The 25,293-nt window shown below is 40.3% G+C and overlaps 1 protein-coding gene across 3 annotated transcripts in view; it reads left to right on the forward strand.

Annotated features, from left to right (window-relative positions):
- Positions 1–24,172, forward strand: part of RECK (reversion inducing cysteine rich protein with kazal motifs) — a 72,488-nt gene extending 48,316 nt beyond the window's left edge. For all 3 annotated transcript variants that reach the window (XM_024763072.1, XM_024763074.1, XM_024763073.1), the window contains 11 exons: positions 1,560–1,772; positions 3,454–3,590; positions 6,746–6,886; positions 8,039–8,227; positions 9,740–9,862; positions 11,876–12,047; positions 17,668–17,860; positions 19,120–19,330; positions 20,508–20,581; positions 21,645–21,800; positions 22,631–24,172. In XM_024763072.1, the coding sequence (XP_024618840.1) occupies positions 1,560–1,772; positions 3,454–3,590; positions 6,746–6,886; positions 8,039–8,227; positions 9,740–9,862; positions 11,876–12,047; positions 17,668–17,860; positions 19,120–19,330; positions 20,508–20,581; positions 21,645–21,800; positions 22,631–22,852 (1,831 nt within the window). In that variant the 3' untranslated portion in view covers positions 22,853–24,172. The remainder of the gene's footprint in view (positions 1–1,559; positions 1,773–3,453; positions 3,591–6,745; positions 6,887–8,038; positions 8,228–9,739; positions 9,863–11,875; positions 12,048–17,667; positions 17,861–19,119; positions 19,331–20,507; positions 20,582–21,644; positions 21,801–22,630) is intronic.
- The last annotated feature ends 1,121 nt before the right edge of the window (positions 24,173–25,293 follow it).

Genomic DNA, 25,293 nt, shown 5'->3' on the forward strand with positions numbered 1-25,293 from the left:
GTGAAAAGCCCCACTAAAACAAAAAAAAAAAAAAAAAAAAAAAAGGGCAAAATATTTTCAAGGACACTTCATCAAAGAAGACATCAACAGAGCTACTTAGTATATGAAAAAGTATATTACCATTAGTCATGCAAAATGCAAATAAAAACCCCAATGAGATGCCTCCTCATACCAAAAGTTAAAATTAGAAGACTGATAAGCATGTAAACCAACTAGAAGTTTCATACATTGCTGGTGAGAGTGTAAAATGGTATGACCACTTTGGAAAACAGTTTGGCAGTTTCTTAATAAGTTATGACCTAAAAATGCCATTCATAGCCAGGGGAAAGAGACATGAAAACTAGAAACAACCTTAATGTCTATAAAACAGTGAATGAATAAACCAGCATTTCTCAAAGTGTGGCCTGTGGTCCCCAAAACCCCTTGAGATCAAAACTATTTTTATAATAATACTAAGATGTTATTTGCCTATTTCACTCACATTCTCAAAAGAGTGAAGAGTGAAGTTTTCCAGCTGCTTTAAGACATGATACAGCAACAGATTGAATGCAGGAGCAGATAATGAAAATGCAGCTGTCTTCTATAAAGCCAGACATTTAAATAGATTTTCAAAACTATAAAACAGATCTACCCTTCTCACTAATTTTTGCTTTAACATGTAATGAATGGGTTTATTATCATTTTAAATGAATAAGTACTTTAAAAATCTCTCAGTTTTGATTTACAATGTGATGGGTAGGGGTGGATATAACCCACATAAACAAAAACTTTTTGAGAACTTAATAATTTCAAGAATGGAAATGAGTCATGAGATCAAAAAGTTTGGAAACCACTGAGATAAACAAATTGTGGTACATTTATTAATGGAATACTACTGAAAAATAAAAAGAACAATTTATATGTATAACAACATAAGTAAATCTCAAGAAGATTATTTAGCTAAAGACACTAGACCCAAAAGAATACATATAGTATGATTCCATTTATATGAAGTTCTACAATGGGCAGAATTAATCGATGGTGATCTAAGCACAGATGGTGGTGGCCTCTGGGGTGCAGTCAGCAGGGAGGGCATTGACTGGACAGGGACACAAAGGAACTTTCTGACGTGATGGAAATGCTTCTTTATTGATTTAGATATGCCTGTGTAAAGGTACATGTTTGTTAAATCGCATCAAACTAACCATAAAATCTGTAAATTTTATTTTTATAAATAATACCTCAATTTTTAAAACTTGGACTTTAATATTTATTTTGTGAAATGAAAGAAATGGTATAGTTGGAGATGATAGTCCTGTCCACAGTGTTTTAAAGTTTTTAACTGCCTCACAAAAATCCATATTATAGAGAAAAATTGCAATCAGAGTCTTAATGCTAGTGTCTGTGTCTACATTGAATTTTCATATATTCAAAGCTGACAATCTTTGATAGGTTGTATGTACTTTCTTCCTTAAAAAAAATCAAATTTTCCTGATGCATTAGCATGTCAAGATTTTACACATTGTTTCTCTGTAGAAAGTAATTGCCTCTTGATTCCTTCTGGCCTTTTTTCTTTTCAGACCAACAGAACTTTTCAGGAGTTGCAATGCTCAGTCAGATCAAGGAGCCATGAATGACATGAAGCTGTGGGAGAAAGGAAGCATAAAGATGCCATTTATCAACATACCTGTTCTTGACATTAAAAAGTGCCAGCCAGAAATGTGGAAAGCAATAGCTTGTTCACTGCAGATTAAACCTTGTCATAGTAAATCCCGGGGAAGTATTATTTGCAAGTAAGTTTCTTTCATCATAATGACTCTCTGGTTTTGGTTCAGACCTTTCAAGATCTCTACCCACAGCCTATCTTTAGTTTTCTTTCCCACCACTTCCTTTTGCCCATCACCCCCACATGTTAAATGCTTTTCCTCCTCTGCTGAAAATACTCTTCCATCTCCACTCGCCCACCGCCTGTCCTTCTTAGCCCCTCTCAAATACCAGTCATTCCTATGGAATCTTCCCAGATTTTTCCAGCTGATAGTAATTTATCCTTACTACAAATTTCTGTGGACCTTTATTTGTACTTCTCTTATGGAACTTAGTTCAAGAAACATTGCATATCTTCAATGCACAATTCTATTTGTATATTTTAATTTGTGTACTTGTTTCATATTCTGTTAGACCTTGCTCTCCTTGAGGAGTTTATTCTTCTTTGTACCTCTCTTTTCTTATCTCCTCTCTCCTCTTTTTCTCCTCTTCAGGGATTAGCATAATCCTAATATGCAATAGGTATTCCAAAAATGTTTGATGAGTGAAAGACTTAGTAAATATAGTCATTAGGGCCTGTTCGTAAAACATTTTGTGAATGGTTTGCTTAAGATCTAGGATAAAGTACAAGGACCTACTGTATAGCACAAGGAACTATACTCAGTATTTTGTAATAACCTATAAGGGAGAAGATCTGAAAAAGAATACATATATATATATATATATATATATATATAAAGAAAAAGAATATATATGTATATGTATATATATAACTGAATCACTTTGCTATACCTGAAACTAACACAGCATTATAAATAAAACTATACTCCAATAAAAAATAAAATTTAAAATAAATAGGAAGACAAGAAAAAAAGGATCTAAGATAAAGATGAAAGCTGCTATGGTGGGTGAAACCAAAAGCATTAACTACATAGTAATCTGTGTCAGCTGCTCTTCAAGCATCTTTGTTTCCAAAACCAAGGTAATATCCAGCCCTTAAGGTGTTGGTATGTGGCTCAGTGCTGCTGGGCACTTGATGACTGACTGCAGATTATTTCAACCTTGAATAAGGTCCGGATCTGTTCTCTGACATGACTTGAGGGTGGCCTGAGTAGGGGAGAGATGAGGGGTAACTACTGGGTTACAAGACAGAGGCAACAAGTGGGAAATTTATAGACTCTTAGCACGGAAATTTTATAGATGTCAAATCCCTATTGAAGACAGAAAATTGTAAAGTAGTGGATTTTCCAGTTGTTATAGGCCAAACACCTTAATGTTGATAACAAAGCAGATTTTTAAAAAGAGAATGGCAGGAAGGGAGTGATAGAAGAAGAAAGGAAGAAGCAAGCATGCATAAGGTCCTGAGACAATGTATGATTTTGCAAAGAGCAAATCAGATTAGCCTAGGTTCATTTCCTTTCAAAGACAGTGAACAGCCACACGGATGGTAGTAACAGTAAGTATGAGTGTAAAATTTGAGCAAGGCCTTTGATCCCAGGTCGGAGAAAGTTAGGCATGCCTTGATATGGTAATACATTACTTACTCCTCAACCTAATAAGGTCTGCTATCACTCCTATTCTCTTTTGTCATACTTACACCTATAAAGTGTGAAACATTGTTGAGTTATGAAAACTGAAACAATTGATACTGGCTAGACAACATGAGGCAGTTCCTCAAACCCTAAATTTGTGTGTGTTTTCCTTTTCAAGATCAGATTGTGTGGAGATTCTGAAGAAATGTGGGGACCAGAACAAATTCCCTGAAGACCACACAGCTGAAAGTATTTGTGAGCTTCTGTCACCTACAGATGACCTGGAGAACTGTATACCTTTGGATACGTATCTCAGTAAGTACTTCGGTTTCTTTAATTTCAAAGGCTTCTCCCTTCTGTCTCTGCCCTTGATGTTTGCTTTGGATGAGTATCATTCTGTTGAGAACATGTGCTTTAATGATACTACCTCAACTGCAGACTCTTATTTGCTTGGCCTCTTCGGCTCAGGAAAGAATTGTCATCTTTCTCTCTTTTCTTTTTTTAATTTTTATTGGAGTCTAGGTGATTTACAACGTTATGTTAGTTTCAGGTGTACAGCAAAGTGAATCAGTTATACATATACATATGTACACTCTTTTTTAGATTCTTTTCCCATATAGGACATTACAGAGTATTGAGTAGAGTTCCCTGTGCTATACAGTAGGTCCTTATTAGTTATCTATTTTATATATAGTAGTGTGTATATGTCAGTCCCCCCCATCTTAAAATATGTACAGAGAAGCAAATATATATCAGTCTGAGGAGGTAGTGAACTGTTATCAATCAGGAATTCTAAGTGGTGAATCAGGGGCCAGCATACTCAGATAACCAGCTGTTTATCATTGCCGTCTCCTTGCCATGATTTGACCAAGAAGTGGAATTTCCCCTAGGGATTCTTCAGCTTTCTGTCGTCGGAATATCAGTGGACCTGAGCCAGGTGTTGGCTTGGACTTATCCACCAAATAGGGGGTAAGGAATGATGGTCTGGGTTAGTTCATGAAAAATGGAATTTTTCTGTGCCAAATACTCCTGCCAAGAGCTAGAAGAATAAGTTGGTATCTTCTTGAGGGATTCTGGAGCTAAGCTTCCTGGCAGGAGGTGACTATCTATGTGTGGTGGAAACCAGGGATTAACAAGTAGAACTCATACACACCATGTAGTTAGGGTAAGGGAAATGTTTAGGCTGCCACCAGGGGGCATTAGTGCCATGAGCTAGCTGGAAAGGCAGTGAGTTCAGCTCCTGCTAGCTTTGTTTTCCTGTGTTAGAGAGGATTAAGTTCAACTGCAACTAACAGAGCAGATAGAAGCAAAAGAAAGCCCAGAAGTAAATAGTCCAGGGTTGTTACAGTGGCTCCATCATCAGGAACCTAGCCTCCTTTTTCTTTCTCCACCGTCCTTAGTGCTTGGCTTCCATCATCAAGGTTACTTCATGTATTTATCGTCACAACATGACTACTGTAATTCTAGCCACCATATCCTAGTGTAAGGGAAAACCACCCCTAATTGTAAGGGAAACTGGGAGAGATGTTTTTATCCGTGGGCCCATTGCCATCCTGCTATATATAGCAGAAAATGTCTGCTATATTTTCTCAAGACAAACAAACTGTGTCCCTTAGCCTTAGTGACCAGTATAGAAAAAAAGAGAGCATTAGACTAGAATCATAGGCAGATCACTTCTTTGAGTCTCAGCTTCCCTATTTATAAAATGATTGGGCTGGATGAGATAAACTCCAAGAGCTCTCTACCTCTATTAGCCTTAGAGGGTGAGTCTGGCCTAAAATCAAGTAGGCAAAATGAATGTATTCACAATCCTGGATGCTATTAGAGCAGTCAAATATATGTGTAGAAGGAAACTTTTTCAGTGGGAGGAAACTTAAAGAAATGCTTTTGTTTAAATTTCAATACTCTCTTTAAATATCACACATATAGTTGGCCCTGCATATCCACAGGTTCCGCATTTGCTGATTGAAAATATTCGGAAAAGAAAAATTCCAGAAGGTTCCAAAAGGCAAAACTTGAATTTGTTGTACACCTGGCAACCATTTACATAGCATTTACATTTTATTTACAACTATTTACATGGTATTAGGTATTATAAATAATCTAGAGATAGACTTCCCTGGTGGCACAGTGGTTAAGAATCTGCCTGCCAATGCAAGGATCACAGGTTTGAGCCCTGGTCCAGGAAGATCCCACATGCCATGGAGCAACTAAGCCTGTGACGCGTACAGCAAAAAAAAAAGAGAAGCCACCGCAATGAGAAGCCCGCGCACCACAACAAAGAGTAGCCCCGCTCGCCGCAACTAGAGAAAGCCCGCGCACAGCAATGAAGACCCAACACAAACAAAAATAAATAAATTAATTAATTTAATTAAAATAAATAAATAATCTAGAGATGATTTAAACTATACAGGAGAGAGTACTTAGGTTATATGCAAATACTATGTATAGAGATGATTTAAACTATACAGGAGAGAGTACTTAGGTTATATGCAAATACTATGTATAGAGATGATTTAAACTATACAGGAGAGAGTACTTAGGTTATATGCAAATACTATGTATGCTTTTTTTTTTTTTATGGTTTTATTTATTTATTTTGCGGTACGCGGGCCTCTCACTGTTGTGGCCTCTCCCTTTGTGGAGCACAGGCTCCGGACACGCAGGCTCAGCGGCCATGGCTCACGGGCCCAGCCGCTCCACGGCATGTGGGATCCTCCCGGACCAGGACACGAACCCACGTGCCCTGCATCGGCAGGCGGACTCTCAACCACTGCACCACCAGGGAAGCCCCTGTATGCCATTTTATATAAAGGACTTGAGCATCCTCAGTTTTTGGTATCCATGGAGGTCCTGGAACCAATCCCCCACAGATACTGAGGGATGACTGTATATTAAATGAGATTCTTCCTTGGTCATTGTTTAACGAGAAATATAATCATGGTATAGGGTCCATCTTACCATAATAAATTATCATCATTTATGGTGAAATGTGCTAAATTATCCCTCTTAGACATAAGCTATTTGACTGCCTTATTCAAAATATACCTGTTACTTTCCATCCCCTTACACTGCTTATTATTTATTGTTATCTGACTTTTTATTTACATATACACACACACACACACACATACACACACACACACACAGTGTCTATTTATTGTCTATTTCCTGATCAGAATGTAAACTCTATGTTAGAGATTTGTCTATTTTGTTCACTACTGTATCTCCAGTACCTAGAACCTTGCCAGGTGTATTGTAGGCACCCAATAACATTTATTTATAACAAATGAATGAATGTATGTTTATACTAAATGCACAAATGATCAAGGAATCTGAGTATTTTAATAGCTTACTAGAATCAGTCCTCATGAGCTGTCCATTTGTTCCAGATGTCATTAACTCAGACAATTTACAGACCTCTGTTACTCTTTTGGGTTGGTTAAACTGATCTGTTTTTGTTTTTTCAGGACCAAGTACTTTGGGTAACATTGTAGAAGAAGTGACTCATCCCTGTAACCCAAATCCTTGCCCCGCTAATGAGCTCTGTGAGGTAAACCGGAAAGGGTGTCCATCTGGTGATCCCTGCCTTCCATACTCTTGTGTTCAAGGTAAGAGGTAGATGGGTGGGGTGTGGGGTGGGTATGAGTACGTGCCTCTGCTGTTTCTTCATAGGAGTTATCTTTGGAATGAGATTATTTTCTAAATTATGTTTTTCTATAATGTTCAAGGTTTTTCCAACATGTATTATTTATGTAAGCAGACAAAGACAAATGTAATTTTCAATAGTCATTTTGATTGTAACCTAATTTCAATCCAAAACCAGACTCTCATAACGAGTCATAGGGTTCTTGACAACAAAAGAAGAAAGACCCTTGGGCCAGCTTTTTGTACTTTGTCTTCTATGCTGTAATGTTTGAGAAGATGTACTGCACATTGTTCGTGTTTTTTCTTTTCTCTCCTTTAAAACATGGAGAAATAGCATTCTCAATCGGATGTGTAATTATCTTCATAAATTTAATGTTGTGCTGAAATGCACATGATTTTAAGGCTGAAAAATTTTTTATCCCATAGAATTTTTATGGTCTTTATCTCTCTGTGGGTCCCTTTAGAATATAGTTGCTTTCTTTTGTCTCTTTCCCAATTGAAAATGTTTCTTTATCATGTTAGAATCAACATTTTTAAACATGTGTGAAGTAAAAAGGAACAAAAGATTAAATAAGCATGATGTCTCAAAAGACCATGTATAATATTTGTGTAATGCTATAATATATCAGCTATAGCATCATAATAAATCTTGTTAAATTTGGAAACAAATGGGTTTTCCTTAAGTCCAATCAAGTATTCAACTTTTCTTTGAATTTAAGATGTACTTGTATTCCATCACTAAAAGTTTTCTGACCAAGATTATTCTAAAACTAGTCAGTCGGCATACTCCATTTTAAAAATATCTGTGATTTTAACATACATTTGATAAGCCTAAAGAAATAAAAAACTACATATCTTATAGCATTTTTGTACAGAACTATTGCTAACTTTGAGGTACATGTCCTTTAATCACCACCATCTCACGGAACATGGAATTTTTGAGAGGATATGTTTTTGGCCAGTGAACCAAAGCAGTTCCTTAGTTTAGTGAAAGTTCTATTACATAATCTTTAGTGGCCACACAGTACCTATAAGACTTGTGTGAAGTGTATCTAATGTCATAAAACAATATCAGAGAACAATACCAACTCTCTCAGCTAATTTTGTCTATACAGGTTGCAAATTGGGAGAAGCATCTGATTTTATTGTCCGTCAGGGGACACTGATCCAAGTGCCATCATCTGCAGGGGAAGTTGGTTGTTATAAAATTTGCTCATGTGGGCAAAGTGGACTCTTAGAAAACTGTATAGAGATGCACTGTATAGACCTTCAGAAGTCCTGTATTGTTGGAGGAAAAAGAAAAAGTGAGTCTTGAACTGTTTTTGTTTTTAACATGAGATTAGTTATATTAATTTTGTAGGGAGAATATTGGATGGGTTCTCACCAGAAAGTAAAGTCTACAAAGCAAATATTCCAGGGAAGTATTTTTCAACTATACAGAACATGAGGACTTCTAAGGAACCCTCTTAGAAGCCTCATCAAGAAGGAACTAATAGCTAATAATAACTAACACTTGAACTCTTAACTGTGTGCCAAGCACTATGCTAAGTCTTGGCCTGTGTTATATCCTTAAATCCTCCCAGTTGCTCTTTGATACGGGTGCTACTGTAAAGAAGCTGATGGTAAGAGAGGTCACCCACCTAGTAAATGACCAAAGCAGAATTCAGTCCCAGGCCTATTCGACTCCAAAGCCCTTGCCCTCCACAGGCAAGGACACAGGTCTACCCCTCCCCACCCCTTCCTCAACAGTCTCTCTCCCCTCTGCCCCTTTCCCAGAAGTAAAACTCAGAGTTTGACGTTATGCAAAGCAAACTGGGGGATGGAAACTACACTGTTGATTCGTGGTTGCGAGAGAGCACATTAAAAGGTGCCCTGCTTTATCGCCTTCTCTAAAAGTCTGAGAGTCTTGCTTTCTCACTGTTTCCTTAACCATCTTTTGCTTATAGCCCTAATAACTGTTCATATGAATATATAACCTCAAAAATTGTGAAAAAAGACCACTTTTGAGAATGTGTTCCCCACTACACGTGCTCATTCTGCTGCCCTTACCTCTATGTCCATCCCCCTACCCATCAACCAGAGTAGTTCAGCTTTCATATGCCTCTTGCTTTACTCTTCTGGGTGAGATTTTATTTTAAGAAGAGTACTCTTGGCTAAAAAGGGCTTGCAAATTTCTGCTTAGACCAGCAAGTCAGGTATTCATTGCTTAGTCCATATTCTAAAATGTAATGTATGTACCTTGAATCACAGAAAACATCTGAAGATAGACAAGTTCATTCCTTCCATAAGCTTTCATTGATTAAATGCCTATTCTCTACAAAAGAACATACTAGTGCCTTGTGGGGCTGAAACTGGGATGAGGGATTGAGGTCATGCTTTGCATGCTAAGATGGGAGAGAATTTGAGCCATAAAAAGGAGCAGACCAAATGTATGTACTTTAAGGAGCTAGTCATTTCTGCCAGGGCATCAGGAGAGTCTTCAACCCAAAGATGGCATCAGGACTGGTCCTGGAAAGATGAGTAAAGTTCCAGAAGGAGGAAAGGAACGAGCACTTGAGGCAAAAGAGGTAGCCAGGAACATTCTCAGAGAATAAGGAGCAGTCTGGTGAGATGAGCACATTAGGGGTTTGGAGGGGTATGGTGGGAGGTAAATACAAATCTATAAGTATTACAAATTTAACTCCCTAGTTTGTGTACTCAGAAGTCATCTTTCAAGAATTTCTATTTTAAAGCTCTTTAAACTATTAAATTTTTAAATTTATGATTTATTTATAAATGCATTACATAGATCAACATTTTATTTCTCTTTCTCTCAGGTCATGGAACTTCCTTTAATATTGACTGCAATATCTGTTCTTGTTTTGCTGGTAATTTGGTGTGTTCTACCCGCCTGTGTCTCAGTGAGCACAGCTCAGAAGATGACCGTCGTACCTTCACAGGTAACCATGGTCACCCAGAAGCTGCCCTCATCCCTTTGTACTCATGTTCCCTTCAAGGCCGCTTCTCTGGTCTTGCCTTAACTGCAAATTTTCACAGTAAAATTAATACATAACCTGAGAGCAAGGTACTTTCCTCTCTGGATCTGTTGCCTCCTCTATAAATTGAAGGCATTAAACTAAGTGGTTTCTTAGGGTCCTTTTAGAGTTCCATGAGTCAAAAAGAGCAGGGCCAGTGATTGGGATGGTTTTAGTTAAATGTAATTTTTCTACTTGCTAAAATACCCATTTATCCCTACCATTATGGTCTAAAGTGTCCATGTATTTTCTAAATTTGCTTCTGTTTTAATGTTTTTATTACCACCTTCTTTCTTGTCCTACTTTGTCTTACTGAATTCATATAGGTAGGGACCCCTATAAACAAAGCTATAGGTAGAAAAAATAAAGAGTGTTTCTCCCAATCTACTATATAAAATCTAGAAGTTAGATGTATCAAGTCTCGCTTGAGAGATTTCTGGAATGTTGAAGGGTGATAACAAAAGCAAGACAAAGACAAAGGTTGTAAACGCCTTACATAGATTCCTTCCATTCATATCTCCGTAGGGATGGGGAAAAACAGGAAAGTAACTCAGGAAATTATTGTAATTTTGAAACTTAAGAATTTTTGTGAACAATCGGTCAAGAATACGACTTTCTTGACTTTCCTTTGCTTTATGCTGCTGGTATTATGCTCACACCAGCTGCAATAAGTGAAAAACCTAGCTCGATGGGATGCTCTTTTCTTGAGAAGAAGCTACGGTTGTCAACAGCAACAGCACAGGGGCTGGCATCTGCTGGTACCTGCTTTTTCCCAAATCTGAAATACCTTTGGTTCTGGGTGAAGAGGAACCAGGTAGCTGCCCTCACTCCATTTCTTGCTGCTGCACCAGCAGCTTGATTCTCCTTCCATGGAGTTGGTATTACACATGGAGTGGGGTAGGAAGAGAACAGAATAGGGTTTTACCAACCTTGTATCTCCAGCCCATTGGAAATAAAAAGGAGATCAGAAATAAGAAGTGAACGGCAGACTGATGAGGAAGTAGAGGCAGGACTAGCTCCACCCCATCCTCTATCCACCCTAATGAGTACCAGCCTTTGCTGCTTTATTCTTCTGTTGTTGTTGTCCTTTATTTTTATCCTTTGTCTGCTTGGTCTGATGAGGACAATTCATTCTGCTTAGAGAAACAGTTAAAATGATGTGGGGATGAAAAATGAACTAAGGACGTACACGGAAGACTTTTATTTATTTACTTACATCTAAGTGTTTTGGGAAGTTGAACTTTACAACTAGAAGGATGCTTTTTCCCTGTAGTGTGTAGCCCCTCGTGTCCTGGGATAAATTACATTAATGACTATTTAGCTAGTAGACTCTAAGGAGATTTTACTGGCCACAAAGTATACCACATTTTGGGGGACTCAGAGAGTGCCCCAGTCCACACAGGACTCAGAAGGAGATGTTCATGAAAATTCTTAAGTCTCAAGTTACAATAATTTCTCAAGTTACTACCTTCTTGTTCTTCCCCCTCCCTAAGGAGATGGAAGGAACCTATGTGAGGCATTTACAACCTTCATTATTTGTCTTGGTTTTGATATTATCCTTTAACATTCTAGAAATCCCCTAAGCCAGAATCAAACATCTAAATTTCATATTTTATATACCAGATTGGGAGAAACATTCTTTACTTTTCCTACCCATAGCTCTGTTCGTCTCTACCCCTGGAATCAAGATCTGGAGGCCCTCAATTAGCTGGCAATAAATGGAACAAAGGAAAGTCATTATGCAGACAAATGGCTTTTCAGAACCTTGCCACCTTTAAAAACACTGTCAGAGATTGGAAGAATTTTTTTTCTGACTTATTAAAATTGTATTTTAACCTGAGACCTCTGCGTGCTTGTTAGTGGTTTGCCTTAATTAGGAAACGTGAGGGGAAGGGGACCGTACAAATGCACATTGTTGAGGCACTCTCTTCCCTTCAGGTCTGCCCTGTAACTGTGCAGATCAGTTTGTCCCTGTGTGTGGGCAGAATGGACGCACTTACCCCAGTGCCTGCATTGCTCGCTGTGTGGGCCTCCAAGACCATCAGTTTGAGTTTGGATCATGCATCTCAAAGGATCCATGTACTCCTAACCCCTGCCCAAAAAACCAAAGGTAAGTCAAATGCCTCCTTATCTTTTTCAACTGAAGGTCACCACTTACTCTATACCAGACAGTGAAAATACAAAGATGAACTAAGGTGGTCTCTGCCCTGAAAAGTTGGAGTCTAGAGGGAAAGATCCAGGTAAAGCTGCTTGGTAACATGCTTTGATTGGGGGCCCAGAAGTTGAGCAGTTTACACAGCCTGGGGGAACCTGGGAAAGCCTCTAGAGCATGTGACAGTCGGCTGGAAAAACGAGGAGGAGACTGACAGCAAGGTTTACGGTGAAGGAAAGGTGGTGCTGGTGAAGGCAGAGAGAGTAACAGGAGCAAAGCTCTTGGCTGCTGGAAACGAGGAGAGAGCGTGGTGTATGCCGGGAGCTAGAGCAGTTTTGTAAGACTGGAACAAAGTGTGAGGCAAGGAGAGGTGGCAGTTGAGACAAGAGAAGCAGATGCATTCTTGTTACTAGCTACTTATGCCTGATGGCAATAGGAAACATTCTACTTAAAACCTACCTCCATTGTAGGGATGGGACATGAGAAATCTCTGGAAGTGTAACTTCAGTATTTTATGAAGTTGTTTAGGGGCTCCTTTCTCTGCATTTTCCTCAGGAGCTCAGAGTGCAGTTGACCTTGCCTTAATGATGGATTTCTGTCTGTGGTGGCTGCAGGATGAGGGTCCTGATGATCCACTTAGGTTTCAAGCTTCTAGAACTGGAGTTTTCACTGACTACCTCAGAGAGCTGAGCAGGACATGTCCCGGTGCCACAGTCCTTGCCTTATGAAGGTTTTGTGGAGAGCAAGCAACTGCTTCTCCATCCTGAAAATCCTGGTGCAGCGTGAAGGGAAGGAAAGATTTTCTCATGTGTTAAATTTATTTTAACAAGTTTAAATTCTCTTTTAGCAAAGAGAGTTGGTCACCCATCTAGCAAAGTTTACATCATGAAAACTAAGCCCAGGGAGTTGCTATGGAAAGAAGACAGGGTGCTATACATAAAGAAACATGATAAAGAAATAAGTCAAAAGGATAATATAGTTGTGTTGGGAGGTAGAATTGAGGGTTGCTTTGGTATTTGTTTGTTTCCCTCTATTTGCTAACCTTTCTGAATAAGGTTGGCTTGCTTTTATAATAAAACAATAAAATCTCAAAGTGGAAAGGGCTGGCTGGGTATAATACAAAATCAATATAAAAGAAAAGTTTGAAAAATGCAGCTACATGAAAATGAAAATTTTCTGCATGGTAACAAACAAATGACAAACTGAGAAGAATCTCAGAGAAAGGGCTGATGTCCTTACAATATAAAGAACCCCTACCAATCAATATGAAAAAGATGAACAACCTAGTATAAAAATGGGCAAAGATCAATAACCAATAGAAAATGGACCAAGGATGTAAACATAGGAGAAGAAGTACAGATGGTTCTTAAACACTTGAAAAGATGCTTATATTAGCTGGCGGGGAGTAACTCTAGCTACTGTATACAAAATATCAGTGCTTTAACATAGTAGAAGTTCAAATACAGTCCATTTGGGTGTTCAGCAGGTGGCTTTCTACATGTGATTCAGAGACTTAGGATCCTTCCATCTAGCAGCTCTGCTCCTACAGCCTCTAGTCCTCCTCTGTCCAGCAGACAAGAGAAGGGAGATGATGGAGGTTGCTCTTGAGAAGCTTTTATAGGCCAGGTTAAAAATTCATCTCTACTTCCAGCCACACTCCATTGTCTAGAACTTAGTCATTTGGCCAGAACTACTGCCAGGGAGACTGGGAAATGTAGTCTAGATGTATGCCCAGGAAGAAAATTAAATGAATTTGATGAATGATCATCTAGGCAATCTACCACAATGCTTAACCTTTCTCATATTAAGAGAAATGTAAATTAAGGTAAAACTACAATTGTGTACCATTTTCTGTCTACCAGATTGGTAAAGGTAAAAAGTTTGATAACAAAATGTAGGGAAGTAGGCAGTCCCATACAAGAGGATTTTGGGGTGAAGATTGGTACATCCTCTTTGGAGGGCAATTTGTCCAAGGCTACCAAAATTTTAAGTGCACATACTTTTTGAGTCAGCATATATAAATGCTTATTCTTATATAAAGTATCTCTGGAAGAATAAATAAGAAATTGATAATAATGGTTGCCTCTGGGGAAAGGAATTAGGTGGCTGGGACACAAGGAGTAGGAAGGAGATTTACTTTTCACTGTATATGATTTTGTGTCTTTTCACTTTCTACATGGGCTTGTATTATCTGTTCAAAAACTAATTGTTTAAAAAACAAAAAGTTGAGAATAAATAAATAAATAAAGTTATAGTCATTCATCAAGTATCTACTGATATACCAGGCATCTTTCTAAACACTAGGACGCAATAGTAATCAAGACAAAGTCCCTGCCCTGATCGTGTTTATTTTAATTTACCCCCCAGAGTCTCAGCCTTTCCTATTGATCCTCTTATTTCTGTACATTCATATTGGTAATGTTTTTCCTTCCAAAATTACCAAATTTCTCCTGATATTCTTTGTTCTCATTCCTTCAATGTTAATAGATAGTGAAGTTCTAAATGTTCTTCTTTTTCATTATTTCTCTTCAAATGTCTTAAATTTCTGTAAAATTATTACTACATGCATTCTAATTTCTTTCTTCTAGTTTTATTGAGATAGAATTGACATATAGCACTATATAAGTTTAAGGTGTATAGCACAATTATTTGACTTACATGCATCATGAAATGATTACAATACGTTTAGTGAATATTCATCATCTTATATAGATACAAAATTAAAGAAATAGAAAAATTTTTTTCCTTGTGCTAAGAACTCTCAAGATTTATTCTGTTAACTTTCATATATAGCATTCAGCAGTGTTAATTACATTTATCATGTTGTACATTACATCTCTATATTATAACTAGAAGTTTGTATCTTTTGACTACCTTCATCTAATTCTCCCTCGCCTCACCCTTTGCCTCTGGTAACCACAAATCTGATCTTTTTTCTATGAGTTTGTTTGTTAGTTTTGAAGTATAATTGACCTACAACTCTGTGTTAGTTCCTGGTATACAACATAGTGACTCAGTATTTCCATACATTTTGAAATAATAGTTTAGTTACTGTCTTCCATCATACAAGGATATTATTGTACGTAGTTATCAACTATATTCCCCATACTGTACATTTAATACCTGTGATTCCTTTATTGTGCAACTGAAAGTTTGTACCTCTTAATCTCCCACACCAATTTCTCTCCTCTCCCCACTCTCCTCCCTCTGGCAACCACCCGTTGGTTCTCTGTATCTATGACTCTGTTTCTTTCATTATGTTTGTTCATTTGTTTTGTTTTTTAGGTTCCACATATAAGTGAAATCATACAGTATTTGTCTTTCTCTGTCTGACTTATTTCACTTAGCATAATACCCTCTAGGTCCATCCGTGTTGTCACAAGATTTCATTCTTTTTTATGGCTGAGTAATATTCCTGTGTGTGCGTGCGTGTGTGTGTGTGTGTGTGTGTGTGAGTGCTCGCACACACACAAAGTTTCCCTTTCTCTACATCCTCACCAAGACTTATTTGTTGTCTTTTGGATAATAGCCATTCTGACAGGTGTGAGATGATATTTCATTGTGGTTTGACTTGAATTTCCCTGATGATTAGTGATGTTGAGCATCTTTTCATGTGCCTGTTGGCCATCTTTACGTCTTCTTGGGAAAATGTCTATTCAGATCCTTGGCCCATTTTTTGCTTGGGTGTTTGTTTTTTTTTGATGTTGAGTTGTATGAGTTCTTTGTATATTTAGGATATTAATTAACCCCTTATCAGATATATCGTTTGCAAATATCTTCTCCCATTCAGTAGGCGGCCTTTTGATTTTGTTGATGGTTTTCTCTGCTGTGCAAGAGCTTTTTAGTTTGATGTAGTCACATTTGTTTATTTTTGCTTTTGTTTCCCTTGCCTGAGGAGACATATCTAAAAAATATTACTAAGACTAATATCAAAGAGCATACTGCCTATGTTTTCTTCTAGAAGTTTTATGGTTTCAGGTTTTACATTTAAGTCTTCAATCCATTTTGAATTTATTTTTGTGTATGGTGTGAGAGAGTAGTCCAATTTGATTCTTTTACATGTAGTTGTCCAGTTTTCCCAACACCATTTATTAAAGAGGCTGTCTTTTCCCCATTGTGTATTCTTGCCTCCTTTTTCATAGATTAATTGCCCATATAAGAATGGGTTTCTTCCTGGACTTTCTATTCTGTTCCATTGATCTATGTGTCTGTTTTTGTGCAGTACCATACTGTTTTGATGACTGTGTAATATAGTTTGAAATCAGGGAGAGTGATACCTCCAGCTATGTTTTTCTTTCTCAAGATTGTTTTGGCTATTCAGGATCTTTTGTGTTTCCTTACAGATTTTAGAAATGTTTGTTCTAGGTCCATGAAAAATGCTATTGGTATTGTTATAGGGATTGCATTGAATCTGTAGATTGCCTTGAGTAACATGGCCATTTTAACAATATTAGTTTCTCTAATCCATGAGCATGGCATATCTTTCCATCTTTATGTGTCGTCTTCAGTTTATTTCATCAGTGTCTTATTAGTTTTCCAAGTACAGGTCTTTTACTTCCTTAGTTAAATTTATTCCTAAATATTTTATTCTTTTTGATGTGATTGTAAATGGGATCGTTTTCTTAATTTCTCTTTACGTGCATCCTAATTTTAAATCCCATCAGAAGAGGCAACCACGTTAGTAGTAGTGATGGTGGTGGTGACGATTTCAGTGCAGGAAGCTTACCTCTAAAAAGAATGGAAGTGATTTCCTTTGAACTTGTATGATGCTAGCTAATATATTCTTCTCCTTTTACTTTATAGACTAATATTTGTGTATCTTATTATTTCAAATACCCAGTAAAAGCTAAACATTTTCGTAGGTCTTATCTTGTTATAGAAAATTATAAATACCCTTTATAGAAATGAGGGAGGGGGTATTGAGAACGGAGCAAGGTTCAGGTATTACTAGGAAAACCCACCTTTGGGGGTGGCATTCTCTCAGTGATTCACTACCAGCCAGCATCAGGTCCTCAGCCTTGTAAGCACAGAAACCTGAAATTTTCAGCGCATACTGTGAAGCCTTCTCTTAAGATAGACTCATATTAGCCAAGCTGATAATTAAGCCTCTGAAAATGCTCCATTTATTATTAACGAGAAGGCCTCCAGCATTGGGCCCCAGCCCATTTGATGGCTTCATATCATGCCTCTTCCACCCCAAGCATACTTTGCTCCTGCTCTCGGGGTCCCCTGCCCTCTCCCCCAGCACCACAGGGTTTCAGGCATCACACCTTTGCTCTGCTGCTCCCTCAGCCTGGCAGGCCTTCATCCTCCTGGTTCTACCTCCTCCTGGTGCTTTCTCCAGGCTCCCCAATCAGAATGACTCATTCCCACGATCACTTGGTGTGTGATTTTCTACCTGATAGCCTGCTTTACATGCACACTCGACTCCCCACTCTCCATAAGCTCTTGGGCACAGGGACTGTTTCTGACTGCTCTCTTACTTTCTCCTCAGCCTCCTGTGCCCCGTCAGTGCTTTGCCGGCCCCACCATGGTCCCTTACGACACTGGCTCATGGTGCTGCGTTTGTGTTTTTCAGATGCATACCCAAACCACAAGTCTGCCTGACAACTTTTGATAAATTTGGATGTAGCCAATATGAGTGTTTGCCAAGACAGCTCACCTGTGACCAGGTCCGAGATCCTGTTTGTGATACAAACCACATGGAGCACAGCAATCTCTGCACTTTGTACCAGAGGGGGAAGAGCCTCTTATACAAAGGCCCATGCCAGGTACCACTGTTTACCTGACAAACCCAAGTACACTAAGCATGAAATCAGCTTATGATCTTTTACACATGAATCAGCAGTGAGACCCCTTCAGGGTCTGCTGTGGATCCCGTCAAATCTAGAGCGCTCAGTCCTCCACCAAAAATGAGCCATCCCGAGGCTGGCTTTTCCTCCTAACACTGGAGGGCCCCCTTGCTCATGTGTGAACCTTTGCACATCTAGTGTACAGAGCAAGAAGAGGGAGGCTTCTTGCCGCCAACCATTAGGAAAAGAATTTAAAGTCTCACACCCCTGGCACTGGTCAGCAGCATCTTCACTTCCCCTAGTTCTGTGGGCCCTCATTAGAAAACAGCCCAGGAAGGATGCGAGGTAAAACAACGAAGAAAAGAGCTCTTTCCCCACTCTTCCCACTGAAGTCCCACCTGAGGTATGAAAAGTGACTGAAAATTTCTCTGAAACTTAATGTTGTCTTACATCAGTTTATCTTTCAGTCTTTGAGGGTCGTGAAATCTGTATTCATGTTAAAAATAACCCCAAGGACAACCCCACTGAGGCCTCCCACAGTACCACTGATCTATGGGCTGGGCCCTCTGCCTGGGGGAAGCCCAGCCTTGGGCCAGCACCCCCTGCCCACAGCTGGCTGACACCGGACATGCTGGCTGCTCATTTCCTGGTCTTCATTGTCAGAAAATCCCTTCAGGTCATCCCCCGGGCTTGTTTCCCCTCAGAGATCATGTTCCAAGTGCACTGATACCTTTACTCTGAATTCCCAGTCTTCTCTTCCTGTTGTTCCCTGTTCCTGGCTTCAAGTTTTCGCTTGCATGTTCCTAACCTACCTCATGGAGCCAGTCTGTCTGCTCTCCTGATCTCTCCACTCTTGCTTCTCCTTATCCCATACCCAGCGTGAAATGATAAGGCCTCTGAATTTGCATGAAGATTGGACTTGTTTTCTTCTAACAGGTTCTTCTGGAATAACGGAAGTCTGGAGGGAGGGAGGATTTTTATCTCGTATCAGTTCACAGAGAATGAGTACCCAAGTCCCAGAGAGGCTGAGAAAAGTAATCTCTTCAATTCATCTTGGGACAGCCCTATTGCCCCCAGCCCCACCCCATGTTTAGCAATCTCAGGAGCTTACTTCAGAGGGTCCAAGAATTTATACTGTCTTTCTTCCTTCCTGAAAATAAGGAGACCTACTCTGCACTCTTGGTTAGGAAAAGTGCACCACAGAGGTTTACAGGCTAACTGTGCTTTCTTGCCCTCAGCCCTTCTGCAGAGCCCCAGAGCCCATTTGCGGGCACAACGGGGAGACCTACAGTAGCGTGTGTGCTGCCTACTCGGACCGGGTGGCGGTCGATTACTATGGGCCCTGCCAGGCCGTCGGGGTCCTCTCTGAGCACAGTTCTGTCACTGAGTGTGCTGCTGTGAAGTGTCCTTCGCTCTCAGCGACCGAATGCAAACCCATCATCCCACCCGGTAGGCTGGCAGTATTTGGGGTGGGGCAGGGGTGGAATTGGGAGGATTTGCGTATCTGTCTCCAGAGAGTGAGTCACTGAGAAGAGAGATGACTAGTGTGTTTAAACTTTTCAGAAAGTCTTGACTCCAGCTGATGCTGGGCCAACCTTAAAAGGCTGTGGGTCTGCCTTAGACATCATCTGGTCTGGCGATTTTAAAACAATGTGGAAAACTTTTTTCAATCCTGCCTTAAACACCAATAGATAAACAGCAATATTTAATTGCTAGAATTATGGTTATTAGTTCAAATGCATAGTGTTTGCATATTATAAAGTTAATGAATAAGGAATTGGTTACTAATGAATGAATAATTGAAGTAGTTTTGATGAACACAAACATTTGAAATTGAGAAAAACAGAAGATGGTTGTTGTCTTAGATTGGCCTTAGCATCTAATTTAATTGTTTTGGTTGCATATAATCAAGAAAGTCTTGTTTCGTACAGGCTATTATAAGCGGTGACAGTTTTCAATCAGCTTACCTTACAGTCTCTTACTCTTCGGTTAAACAGAGGTGTCAGAAGAGACTTTATCCCAAGTCTGCACAGAACAGATTAACCTGGAGTCTAACAAGTTCATTCCTCTGTCCATGAACTCGGCAAATGTTTCTTGAGCTTCCACTATGTCCTAAACACATTCTAGGCACTGGGGACACAGCAGTGAGCAGAACAAAGCCTCTTTCCTCCTGGAGACCACGATCTGACATTTTATTATGGTCTAACAGTTTAAAATAATTTTTAAAATTAAATTTGAATTAAACACTCATGGAATCCCTGAAACACTTGCTCCTGTGTTTCGCAGACAGGAAACACTTGCCCGGGATCACGCAGTGAGTTCTGAGCAGGGCAGGGTGTAGGCCCTGCCTATCTTGAAAGGCCAGCTCTCCCTGTGCTGTATTAAACCACAGCTGCCCCACCTGAGAAGTAGCACAGGAGGAAAGCAGGGGTGGAGGAAGGATTTCGGTAAATGTATAGAGTATAAGACTCCAGGTTGGTCAGGGAACATATCTAAAAGTGCAGTCATCAGGAAGGACTGCTGTGACTTTCCCAGCACAAAATGAAGGGCTGGTCATTTCACCAACTATTATGAATTCTCTTTGTTTCTAATTCTGAACACACATAAAATGGTTTCTGTTATACAGGTGCTTGTTGCCCGTTATGTGCTGGGATGTTAAGAGTTTTATTTGACAAAGAAAAACTGGATACTATCGCTAAGGTAGGTTGCTTTATGTGCCATGTACGGTTGAAACCTTATCCATAAAGCTGTCAGTAGTCGTGCAGACAGAATGAGTCACGTCATTTATAGATAAAGAAACTAATTTGCCCAGGAGCAACTTGCCCAAGGCCGTATAGCAGCTCACAACCAGGAGAACTGGGGTTTGAACTCGAGGTGTCTGGCTCCGTCCTGTGCTCCTGCCCTCTACAGCCTGGCTGTGTGGTGACCTTGCTCTGCAATCCATCAGCCCGGGCCTTTCTCAGAAAAGGTCCCCTGCCGGCATAGTGGAGGCAGACGAGGCAGCCAGGGACTGGTCATGCCCAGATGGTCTCAAGGTTGCCATCCCTCACATGGTCCCCATGCCGCCGGGGGCTACGTCCAGAACCGGCCACATTCCTCTGATGGTTTTGCCTCTTTCCCTTTGCTGTATCATCACTTTTTCTGCTTGCTGTTTTAGAGACTCATCTCTAGAAATGTAGCAGCCAACACCTGCCACTACCTAGAAAATTATGTCCATTTCTATGAAAACACCTGTATTTTTACAGGAAGGCTTTAATTATTTTCCTGTGGCATCCAACTCAGAACTGTCCCTTAAAAAAGTGCTCCTGGGGCTTCCCTGGTGGCACAGTGGTTGAGAGTCCGCCTGCCGATGCAGGGGACACGGGTTCGTGCCCAGGTCCGGGAAGATCCCACATGCTGCGGAGCAGCTGGGCCCGTGAGCCATGGCCGCTGAGCCTGTGCGTCTGGAGCCTGTGCGCCGCAGTGGGAGAGGCCACAGCAGTGAGAGGCCCGCGTACCGCAAAAAAAAAAAAAAAAAGTGCTCCTCGTGAGAGTGTTTATCTCAGCCAGAAAACTCAGCAGTCAGAAAAAAGAAAAAACAAACCCGTTGGAATGGGCTCTGTGGATATTTTAGAATTCAGCCAGCAAGGCCCTGTTGGGGCCCCGCACTTAGGGGTTCCTCGGTTAAAAGAGCCTCTGTGGCTTAGGCAAGGTGGCAAGGCAGCTTAGGCAGTAATAAGGAATTCTTCTTTTTTTCAGGTAATGAATTTTTTTCTCTCTCTAGGTGGCAAACAAAAAGCCAATAACCGTTCTGGAAATACTTCAGAAGATCCGCATGCATGTGTCTGTCCCACAGTGTGACGTATTTGGATACTTCAGCATCGAATCAGAAATTGTGATCCTGATCATTCCTGTGGATCATTATCCAAAAGCTTTGCAGGTGGGGTTCAGCACATGTTGTGCAAGCATCCTGTTACTTTCAAGTTTGGAGGACTTGGGAGGGGGTGAGAGCAGGAGGAAGGAAAGCATGGCAGTCTCTGAGGGGCGGAGCTGCACTAGGTTAGCAGTGGCCAACAGAACGCAAAGGAGTGGGAGAGGGCAGAGGTTGAGATGCTGTGACTCAGAGCTGCAGAGATGGAAGGCATCTGCTCATCATCCAGACGAGGAGGCGGCTGAGGCCCAGGGAAGGCAGGGACTGACACAGGTCACGCAGTAACAAAGCCAGAACCGACTCCTGTCTCCCGAGGGCTGTGCCCCCACTGGGGAGGAGGAGCCCACCAGCGCTGGTCTTATGGGCCAGCTCACAATCTAGAGGTGAACTTCACTCAGGAGGCCCAAGTTTCAGTGTCAGCATAGTGAGGGCTCCAGTGAAGGGGGTGAATACAGCTGTTTATAAACTGCCACAGTTAGGAAGCTCATTAAGTCTAATTGCTTTCCTCCTGATATGTCGGTGGGCATTGAAAGGCCACTCCCTGTGACTATGTTTAAGCTTGAAAAGATAACTTCTAAGCATGGAGAAGGGGTGAACAGGATTGTGGGAAAAGAAAGGGCAGTGGCAGTGTGGGTCATGGCTTTTTTCATTTGATTTCCATTGATGCAGTTATTTTTTGTGTAATAAATTGAGACTATTAAAATGTTACTTTGGCTAAGAAAAGAAGGACAAAGAGAAAGCGTATTCCTGGTGTTAGGATATTTGTGGAATTTGTCTGACTTGACCTTTTCATGGATTCTGTGATTTTATATTAAAAGAATCTGATTATCCTCTCCCAGATTGAGGCTTGCAATAAGGAAGCAGAGAAGATCGAATCCCTTATCAACTCCGACAGCCCTACTCTGGCAGCCCACGTCCCTCTGTCCGCCCTCATCATTTCTCAGGTGCAGGTCTCCAGCAGTGTGCTTTCTGCCGCTGCCAGGGCCCAGCCTCCCTGCCACTCCCACCTCTTCCTCCTCATCCTGGGTCTCGCCTTGCACAGGGTCTGGACACACAATTGACTGCCCATGAAAAGTGCAAAATATTCCTCGATCTAATCTTTCTACTTTGGAAAAGACGTACAGGACTGCTGGTTTATAGTTGAATAGTGGCCAAGTCAAAGCACTTGTCACCTCTAACCTCTATGCACCACACAGTATTTATAATCATCAGTGTTAGTAAGGGTTTTGTTTTGTTTCTACAAATGTTACAATACGTTCTTCCAAATACTAATGAAAAGAGGATGTCTCCTTCTGGCAGATCACTGCCTTACATTTTACATTTTGCTCATTAGATGGGTCCCCCACTCTAAAACAAATTCTATATCATTGGTAAGTGAGATGATCACATTGTAGAAATGTAACTCACTTTCCTGTGGGCTTCGTATCACAAAAACTTCATTTCCAAGTTCTTTTTAGTATTAAAGTGCCCCTAGAGTGTGTGTTTGTTTACAGATATTCCCTACTCTGTCTAGAAGTGAGGGGTCAGAGCAAAGAGCCACTGCTATTAGAGTATGAAATAAAGATAAGGCATCTTTGGAATTATCATATAAATCATCAGGCAAATTTAATTTACAGAAATCTAATTCAGGAATCCATTTAATGTGGTAAGCAAAAGCAAGCTAAGTAAATGGCACTCATATAATATATTGTAAGTGACAGTCTCAGTGGTTCCTAATGTGTGTCTGTGACTTTTGTGAAAGGGAGAAGTTATATCCCATCAAAGCGACTTGTATTATGCATTTTTATATTAACCAGATGTATATTCTTTGGTATCATCCAAGTTAAATTTAGAGTTTTTAAAGATCGACCTTTAAACCAATTGCTGCTACTTATGTAATTGCCAAAAAGTGAAATAATTAGTAGTTCGTGTAAATAATACATGATTTTTCTATTTTATTATGAAGGTGAATAGCCATATTTGTAAAATGACAATCATGTGTGTTAACCCAGTACTTTCCGTTCATGAAGACACATTTGCTTTTTGTGATATGCACAGTGTAGATAAGTGTTCTGTTTGACTTTCTTTTTTGATATAGAATTATAAAGAATTGTGGTTTATATATTTAAAAGTGTCAATCTAAGTTTGAAAATGTTTGCATGTTGTCTAAGAAATTGAATACTTTGAATGTGTTTCACAGTTTGAAATAAGCTATTCAGTGTAATACTTCTTGTTTATATGCACCTAAGCTTAGATTTTACATGAAGTGTTTTTTCAGTGTTATATGTACCTTCTGAAAAATATAGGGATATGCATATTATACCAAAATGTTGTTTAAAAGTGGGCACTTAGGGCTTCCCTGGTGGCGCAGTGGTTGAGAGTCCGCCTGCCGACGCAGGGGACACGGGGTTGTGCCCCGGTCCGGGAAGATCCCACATGCCGCGGAGCGGCTGGGCCCGTGAGCCATGGCCTCTGAGCCTGGGCGTCCGGAGCCTGTGCTCCGCAACGGGAGAGGCCACAACAGTGAGAGGCCCGCGTACCGCAAAAAAAAAAAAAAGAAAAGAAAAAAAGTGGGCACTTAAAGCTTTCAAAATTTCTCAGTGGCGATGTAGCATGTTTGTTGCAATTGCTTTTTCTATATAAATGTCTTCAATGCAATATACTGGAAAGCTTTTCTATTTTAATAAAATAATTTTATATGATTATGTATATTTCCAAGCAATGTGCACATTTTAAATGAAACCACTGATCACTCTTGGGCAAGCTATGTCCTTTGCTTTGGAATAAGAAGTTATGGGAGTGTTATTACTCCAAACCTGGGAAAGTGGAGCAGATGGAACAGAGCTGGTCAGAGCAGACCCAGGCATGACCAGAGGCCAGGCTGTGGCAGAAAGTCAAGTACAAAGACCCCAGCTTTAGGTCTTCAGGACAGAGAGAGCTTCAGGCCCTCCAAGACCAGGAACAGACTAGGGAGTTCTACTCCCCACTGCCTCGACCCAATATTCCAGCCCCAGGATATGTCCTGGGAAAAAGGGAACTGGTCAGCAGGCCTGAAAGGTTCTGTCAGTCAGCAGAGGCTAAAGCCCCAAACCTCCATCTTGCTCCCATCACATGTCTGCTGTGGGTCAGTTGCGCTTCTTCTCTATACTGTCTTCGCTTCTGGACCCACCCAGTATCCTCACAAAGACGAGAAGGAGACGAAGAAAACCACAACTGGCCCTTAGGTCTCTGCTCAGAAGTGACACTGTCGTTTCTGCCTATGTCTTACCAGCCCAAGCAAGTCACTCCCGAGTTCAAAAGGTAGGGATTTATCGTCTTCTGGTGTGTGTGTGTGTGTGTGTGTGCGTGTGTGTGTGTGTGTGTGTGTGTTGGCAGGAGGCAGTAGGGAAGGAGCTGGGGGCGGGACCATGAATATTTTGAACAATGATACAGTATACTGCAGAGGCCCTTTCTCATCAGGAGAGGACAATAGCCGGGACTGACTAAATTTCTTATTATAAAAGCATTAGAGGGGCTTCCCTGG

This window comes from Neophocaena asiaeorientalis, unplaced genomic scaffold, assembly GCF_003031525.2.
Source record: "Neophocaena asiaeorientalis asiaeorientalis breed wild unplaced genomic scaffold, Neophocaena_asiaeorientalis_V1.1 scaffold449, whole genome shotgun sequence".
NCBI classification, from domain to species: Eukaryota; Metazoa; Chordata; class Mammalia; order Artiodactyla; family Phocoenidae; genus Neophocaena; species Neophocaena asiaeorientalis.